General features: G+C 37.7%; 1 protein-coding gene across 1 annotated transcript; it reads left to right on the top strand.

Annotated features, from left to right (window-relative positions):
• The first annotated feature begins 3,108 nt into the window (after positions 1 to 3,108).
• Positions 3,109 to 6,383, top strand: LOC121423920 (dynein light chain Tctex-type 5-like). Its single transcript, XM_041619468.1, has one exon. It carries the CDS (start codon positions 3,806 to 3,808, stop codon positions 4,256 to 4,258), a length of 453 nt encoding a protein of 150 aa, XP_041475402.1. The 5' UTR covers positions 3,109 to 3,805; the 3' UTR covers positions 4,259 to 6,383.
• Positions 6,384 to 9,043: the final 2,660 nt, after the last annotated feature.

The following is a 9,043-nucleotide window of genomic DNA, read 5'->3' on the forward strand; positions in this document are numbered from 1 at the left end:
ATTGAAACCTTATATTTCGAATCATCTTTTGATGTTGATATTCATTTTTTGTCGAAACCTGACTTTGCTCAAAATATATATTTGATATCATAGTTTCTTCTTAACTGTAGTTCACAAAAAACAACTATACATTATGTATAAGCAAATTGAATATTTTTAGAATTGTAAATTGGTGAAAATTGATACTTTTTTTCTTGATCTTTGTTTCTTACGTGAAACTTATGATGAATACAAACAGCTAGCAGTATTTCAGTTCACACCAATGGTAACAGTTTTTTCTTTGTTAAAATATTGATACTTGCATGATTATGGTTGGTTTAAGATCACATTTTCACAATTTACATTTAAGGTAGCACAATTTTTTTTTCATCACAAGATACAAATCCTTTAAGGTGTGTTGTGATTTTATACATGTAGCAATGTAGTAGAATTAACTCCTTCATGTCAATTTGTATTTTCAATGATTTAAACCAACAAACAAAAAAATCAAAGAAAAGGAATGATAAAAATCAGACTGCCCTGACCAGGGCCCTGTCTTACAAAGAATTGCGATTGATCCGATTAATCGCAACTATGGACGGCCAGCAACGTCAACATCTATTATGCATGTTTGTTCAAAATATTTTCTAGCTATGATGTATATTCATGCATTCATTGTTTTCTTGAAAATTCACTGTGTTTCTCTGGTTACAAAAGGACATTGTGCGAATTTCCTGTAGTAAAAATTATGACCCTGGTGGATTTCCATTGAGTTACGATTGATTGGATCAAACGTAAAAAACTCTTTGTAAGACGGGGGCCATTTCACAAAGCTGTTCGTAAGTTAAGAGCGACTTTAAGAATGACTGGTGATCCTTTCTTACGCGCTAAACCATCGCCTATGGTATATACCATTTACCCAAAGAAATGATCACCAGTCGTTCTTATCTTACGAACAGCTTTATGAAACGCTCCCCAGTAGTTGAACCCGGGGCCCTGGCTTGCATGACAAGGACCCCATCTTACAAAAGAGTTAAGATTGCTCCAATCAACCTCAACTATGTGGAAATCAATGTCATGTTTTCTTAAGGAAATTTGCACAATGTCTTTTGTAAGCAAAGTGGAGCACTCTGAATTTTCAAGAAAATGATGAATGTATGAACATCATCAAATCTAGATAATATTTTGAACAAACATGCAGTGTAGATGTTGGCGTTACTGGCTCTCCATAGTTATAGTTGATTGGATCAATCACAGCACTTTGTAAGATGGGGACCAGCGTTATACCAACTGAGCTATCACACATTGCCCATCTCTTTACCTTGGCTTTAGCCGCACAGTGGGGTTCTTCCATGTCAATGTATATCTATACCAAATGCCTACCACTAGACAAGTCTCCAATTCTTGGTCAGGACAGTTTGATTTTTATCACAAAAATTCTTTGATTTTTTTTCAGTATGATAATATAAAAGAAAATGAATCGACATGTTTTTTTCACTTGACAGTATTTTGTGGTTTTGATATTACTCTAGTACAATCTAAAATGTAGGCTATGTCGGTTCATATGTTGGATCATGAATATTTAATGAAAAATCGTCAAAATCTCCCCTACAATGTTTGGAAATCAATATTAAGAATATACTTCAATGGAGAATGATTAAACAAGTGTATGTTTTGATAATTTTAATCTGAATTTTGTGATTTTAGATAAAAAGGCAAGTCATGCTAAATTTTGGAATCTTAATCACTGAATATTTTTTAAAAGATGAGATAATATAGGACTTCTACTATGTGATTCAGGCTATAGAGACAAAATCATTTATATTTTTTAAAGGAGTATTGTCAATTTCTATCTCTGTATTTTTGTCTGTATTATGTGATGGAATTTGGCAACGTGTAACCAATTATATATATTTCTGTCTCGTCAGATATGAAAATGCTTGGTGTTGGAGTTTAATTTCATAATTATGTTTTTGTTTGTGTGTATTTGAGGATGATTTGAGGTATGTTTCAGAAACAGAGAGTAAACAAATTAGAGTGTATGTGTGTGTGTGTGTGTCAGGGAGAGAAAGAGGGGGTGGAGGAAGATGGCCCGGAAGATGGACAATGTCCAGAGATTGAGGAAGGGGAACACATTTTTTATATCAAAACGGATGGGATAAATGGCGAGGGAACCATTGGACCAGAGATCAGGAAAGGTAGAATGAAAGAGAAAATGTGGCAGAGATGGTGAGAAAAGGAGAATATATTTTTTTTTATAAAACTATAAAAGAGAAACGGGGGCACTATCAGACTACATACAGTTCGGGAAGGAGCAAGGGAGTAGGAGAGTATGAGAGGGCGGGGCGCGGGCAGCGAGAGAGAGGGAGAGATGGATTAGATTTTATTTAATCCAGGAGGCGAAGGGGGGGACTATCAGAGCCAAATTCAGGAAAGGACAAGAAAATGATAAAGAGAGGGAGCGTAGGAGAGAGAATGAATGGAATGGGTGTAGAGATAAATGAGAAATGGTAGGAGAAAAGGCGCGAGAATTAAGGATTATCAAATATGGAGAAAGGAAAAGGGAAATGATCTAGAGTGATCATAAAAGAATTTTAAAAAGAGGAGAAAGGGAAGTAAAAAAAAATAACTGGTTTACAGAGAACCTCCTTTCGACCCCCCCCCCCCCGGACAAAAATAGAAAACGAAGAGTGTCTTCCTCTTTGTTTTTAATTCAACCTCTTAGTTTTCAAGTTTTCTTAATATTTTGCCGATATTATTTCCTCTTATTCATTCTGTTTTGCTTTGCCCCCTTTTTCTTTAAAACGGGGCACATATTAAAACTTAGATTATCTTCCTTCTCTTTTACAAAATTAAGTATCTATTGTAAAGTTTCGCTTCTTTTCTTGTACTCGCTCGGGAATTCTCAGAAATAGTGCACATATTTCAACTTATGCCATTTATTTACTGGCGAGACCTGCTGCTTCACTGAAGATTGAAAAGTATAGTTGGAGCAAGTTGGAGTCAAATTGGCAGTTGCCGAGCCATTAGGGTCGTGCCCTATTGCAACCCCTCGCCCCCACCGTGCCTAGCCTATTCATTTGTTCTATAGTCTATCGCATTTTCTTTCAGAGCTTAGTCCAACGCTGACAAAGGACGGCGAAAGCGATTAAGCGCTTATTCTTCTATCAAGGCATCTGAACAAGATATCAGCGATCGATAAATGTGCTTGGAAACCAGATGAGCGTTCGAACGGAAAAGATCTAACACACGGCCAGCGACGCTTTCCGTTCACGGAGGGTTAGAAAATCTTTCTTTTTTCCCCCAGAACTCATTCCAATTCAGGGAATTTTCGGGAGACATTGAACCTGACTGGAAAGGAATGTTTGACTGTCTGCAGCTGTGGTTACTTCAAAAGTTGGAATCGCCTTTTTACTCCAGACTTGTTGCGGTGTAACCTACAAGTTTATAAGGTCAACTTGCGGTATCTCACCGGTACATCGTGTTTTGTCAATTAATGCCGATTAAATCTCAATGTCATAGTCATTTGACTGGAATATCAATCTTACTTGTACTTGTTGCAGCCGACAAAACACTATTTTGCACCTTTTGAAAGGATATGGCTCGAACATAACAAGCTATCTGCATTCGTTGAATACTCGCCTTTTTAGGACTTGTCGCTACCGCCCAAATCATAATTGCATTCGATTTCTTGAGTTATAACGAAACAAGTTTGAATGTAGGATTTGTGCTTGAACTGAACACAGACTTTACTTCATCAAACTTTCTTTTTTATCCAGAGCCGATTTATATTTCTTTGGAATAAAAAGAAAATCGTTTTGCAGACATGGCTCAAACAGCAGGAAGCAAATATTCGGCGTCGACGCAACGAAGCGCCATGGACGCCCGAGGCGGCGCAAGCACTGCGCCAGGCCGACCAGCCGTCCGCTTCGAATGCACCTACAAGATGGAACCAGACAAGAAGTTCATGGTCGGTGCCGCCAAACAGATCGTCGAGGATATCTTGACCGCTCAGCTGGAGTCACAGTCCTATGACCCACAGAAGTGTCCAGTCCTCTGCCGTGAGCTTGCCGATGTCATCAAGCATCGCGTCAAGGAATTGCTGATCCCACGTTATAAAATCGTCGCCATGGTTACTATTGGATCCACAGAGCATGCAGATGTCTGCTCCGCAAGTCAATGTGTTTGGAATGATAAATTTGACTCCTACGCCCAATATACCTACAAAAACGGCTCCCTGTACGCCACTGGCATTGTTTATGGTATATATCAAGAATGAATGGGAAACAAATGAAAGTGACTTTTTTATATCTAGAAAAGAACTTGATGTGTGCCATATAGTCAATATAGTGTGTGAATATGATTTTTATTTAAAGATATTGGATTTGTGTGAGTAATCTTCACTCCTAGTAGGCCAATTACCTACATAAGAAGAACATTTTGTTTAGAAGCTTGTCAGACGTTCACCACTGCTATCAGGGCATCGATTGTATCCTGAAATTTCATTTGATTTTATTTTTGAAAAATTCCTCCTTGTCTAAGCTGAAAATTGATATAGACGTGAGATAAGTTTGCTAAACCCAGCTTAAGAAGTCGATTAGCTTGACGATAGTGACATTATACACTCTTTACACTTTCAAAAAGAATTTCGCATAAAGGCCTAACTTGTGGGGATCTTTTCCTCAAGGTACTGTGTAAAAGAATATTCAGGTTGATACCGGTCGGCCGGCCTGTCACTATTAAGTAGTCTGATTTTCAATCAAGAATTGTGTTAATGTAAAATTATTTGCCATGATTGGTGTTTACAAGAAAAGTCGGTAAAGTATAAGACCTTAGAAATGCTATAGGTTTTATGCTGCAGTGACACTCTTCAAAAGGTGAAATACATGTATACACAGCAAAAACTGTGGTGTTAACCGGTGTACATAGAGGACCACACCAGTTATTTTACATCGGTGTTAAATTGGTGGTGTTAGTTTTACACCTATAGGTGTTATTACAACACCTATGGTTGTTACATTTACACTCTTTGGTGTTATGTTCAATCTCTAGGGTGTTATTTTAACACCTCAGGGTGTGGTCCTCTATTAACACCAATTGGTGTCAGTTTTAACACCACAGTTTTTACAGTGTACAACGACATGGAACCATATTTATACAATCTCGTTTAGCATTTTAACAACCATTTTTGTCACAGTACTAGGTGGACATTTGGCGTACATAAGAGCTCTAGTGTCGTTTACTACTTGTACTAGTTGTTATTGGATCCGAAAATATGTTTTAATCGTTTCATTATCATACATGTATGAGTGTAGCTCGACAGAGCTCTGTCAGCTGTATCTTTATACCTTGAACTCAAGTGCAAAGTGTTCTCATCGACCGCCAAAGTTTCAGCCAGTGTAATTGCATCGATAATTGAAGCGCACAAATTATTTTATGATTTGGATATGCAATACTCGCGCTGTCATTTGTAAATAAGAATGTTCTAATACATTGCTTATATAGCCATACGAGTCTTTGAAAATATACCTCCAATATTTATTCGTTTGGAATCATTTATCAATCATTGTTTGATGTTTCAGCAAATTTAATCTTCTTCTTTAAGGCTTATTTAATTTTACATTTTACTTTCGTTGTCAGAATTATTTGGGGGACTACTTGGTCGGGGGGGGGGGGGGGTTGAACACATTTGTTTTCTTTTTCGCTTCGTTCTGTAGACGTCAGCTTAAGGAGAGCGTACCTCATTTCAGGAACATTGCATGTTGTTTTCATAAAACTGTTAGTTACGAATGATTTTACACACGACTAGAACATTTTCTAGGTGCTATAGCTACACAGGATTGTGGATCCTAAAGATTTATATTTTAAATATCAAAGATTTAAGATTGAAATCTTACGCTTTATATTTAAATCCTTTACAAATTTAAATCTATTGTCCGGCTGGTCACCATTCACAGCTGATCTGGATTTATCTTAATCAAAGAAATTTAAATCGCATTTAATATCTAGTCGTAATGACGTCATAGTAGTTGTACGATTGGCTACGATTTGAAACTAATTTGGCCTTTACTCCAAAATAAAGGTTTGCAATCTTTCAAAATGGTTACATTAGCATTCTTTCCATCAATTTTAACCTCAAATAAAATGATATGTTCCATTCACATTTTCAGAAAACTAGCAAAGTGCGATTTGTTCCAAAATCGAATCGCGAACAAATAAGGTGTGCGGTAGACTTAAAGTAAATGGGGAGATGGTGTATGTTAATCTATAGAAAACGGTTTTAAAGTTATAAAATCACGTGTTTAGCGTAATACGATTCCTTATTATTCTGCGTTGCCCTCTGAGGCCCTAGCTGAAAAGTGTAAATTTATTTTCTGCAATAAAACATATATTTGCAAACATAATTATGTGATAAAGTTGCATATTTGTGTGTGATCACAGCGGGCTGTGTATTCATCTTCTTATCTTTCTCATGAGAGTATTTTGGACAAATATTGAGAACTGAGACGTGTATAACACCAACAGGTTAATATGTAGAATGATTATCTGTCATGCTTTTATGATGAACTTTATAAGAATGTTGAAAGAAATGAAACGATAGGTCAGCATGCATGTGTGTTTGGTGAGATTTTGTTTAAAGACAGTCATATTCAAGTGTAATTAGTGTTACTTATTTACAATTTGCGTTATTTTGTTTAACTAACATCATTATTTGGGTCATAACCTTACATTGACTAAACGTTATTATGATCATAACTTATCATCAAATTGCAATGCACATGTTTTATTTTTGCATAATGAATTATGGTCGTACACATATTTTTTCCGGCGGGGGAGGGGGGGGGCAAGTCGCGTAAAAATAAAAGCGACGGAGTGAAGCGATCTAGCTTGTCATGGGGATATAATAAATAAAATAAATAATTAAAGATTTGTATAGCGCACATATCTGTCGATGACACTCAAGGCGCACAATTAACTTATATAAAACAGAAATGAAATAAATAAATACAAAAAAAAATGAACAAACTGACAAGAAAAATACAAAATCAGTTAAAGTTGGTAGTCAAAATAACAATTCGGGCTTATCTCACAACAGTTAAGGAAATGCTTCCCTCATGAGGAAAGTCTTTAATTTTTTGTGGAATAGCTCTCTTGACTGGCACAACTTAATGTCCGATGGGATTGAATTCCACAAACGGGGACCAGCAACGGAAAAAGATCTGTCACCCCAAGACCTTTTCACTCTAACTTGTTGGAGCTGGTGAACATTCCCTGAACGGAGACCGGGTCTACATGATCTCTTTACCTCCAGAAGATTTGATAGGTACACTGGTGAATGGTTGGTTTTAAGTTTAAAGACCAAGGAAAGAACTTTATATGAAAGTCTTTGCCTAACAGGCAGCCAGTGTAATTCCTTGAGGACTGGGGTGATATGATCCGACAACTTTGAACGCTTTACAAGTCGTGCAGCAGAATTCTGGACCTTCTGTAGTCGTTTTATGTGAGTATCAGGCAGTCCAACCAAAGTACTGTTGTACATATCCAAACGTGATGTGACAAGAGCATGAACTGCCTGCTTCGTTGCATGGGGATTCAGGTAATCCCGGATCCGACGAATCTGCCTAATGTGATAAAATGATGATCTGATGCAGCTAGAGATTTGTGGTTCCATAGACATAGTACTATCAAGTGTCAAGCCTAGCGAGCGAACTTTAGAAACCGGCTCAACATGTACATCACCAATTTTTAGGTTAGGAATGATGACCTTTTTGATCTGTTGGGAAGAGCCAAAGAAAATGAATTCAGACTTCGCCTGGTTGATTTTCAAGTAATTCTGTCCCATCCATTTGGAGATCTCTGCTACACATGTCTCAAATCTAGCAAGTACATTGTCCACATCAGTTTGATTAGGTAAGCATGGTAAATACAGCTGAATGTCATCAGCGTATATGTGATACATCAAATCATGCCGGTTGATAATGTCATAGATTGGTAGAATGTACATGGAAAACATTTGTGGTCCGAGAACTGAGCCCTGAGGTACGGAGCAATCAAGAGAAACTGGGTCAGAGATGTCATCCTCACCAATGCGAACTGATTGAGTACGACCATCAAGGTATGACTGACACCAGCTCAGAGCTGCCCCACTGATACCAATTTCCTGTAGTCTGTGACGTAGAATACAATGATCGACCGTATCAAACGCTGAACTCAAATCCAGTTGAACGAGGCCAGTCAACATGCCTCTATCCATGGCTCGGAGGATGTCATTAGTCACTCTCAAGACAGCCGTCTCTACTGAATGGTGTTTCCTGTAGGCCGACTGGAAAGGATCCTGCAGAGACTGGTCAGCTACACATCTGATGATACGAGCAGCAGCCGCTCTTTCAATTACTTTTCCAAGGAATTTCAAGTTAGCTACTGGCCTGTAGTTTTCCAGTCTCTCCTTATCCAAGTTTGACTTCTTAAGTAGAGGTCTAATGGTAGCATGTTTCAAGTTCTCTGGAAAGACTGCTTTGGTAAAAGACCCATTAACCAACTTTGTAATAAATGGCACAAATGCAGAGAGATGATCCTTGATTAGCCATGTTGGAATGGGGTCTTGGTGACAAGAGCTCGAGGGTGATTGTTTGATGATTCTCTCAATTTCAGCCTCCGATACCAAATCTAAACTACACATAAACGGATCTCGACGTGACGGTACTTCATTGTTATCGTGAAGCTGCACAAAAGAATCACGAATTGTGTTGATCTTGTTCAAGAAATGCTCCGAGAATCTGTTTGCTAGTGACCCATCAGGTGGTAGCTGTGGTAACACAGGATCGCCTTTCTTCTGGAGTAGGTCATCGATGATGGCGAACAAAGCTTTCTGATCTGATTAAGTTTGCACCCTAAAGAAATGTAATACTGAAAATGCCTTCTTAATTGGATGAGTGCAAGATTTTCTTTTCCAAAAATATACATTTTGGTTGTTATTTGTACGCTAATTCATTTAGCATCAATCGAAAGACCTTCCCAACTTGTATAATTATAGCCAACTCTTAAAGTTGAACAAAAGGAACTC

The sequence above is a fragment of the Lytechinus variegatus genome, chromosome 11 (assembly GCF_018143015.1).
Source record: "Lytechinus variegatus isolate NC3 chromosome 11, Lvar_3.0, whole genome shotgun sequence".
In the NCBI taxonomy this organism is placed as follows: domain Eukaryota; kingdom Metazoa; phylum Echinodermata; class Echinoidea; order Temnopleuroida; family Toxopneustidae; genus Lytechinus; species Lytechinus variegatus.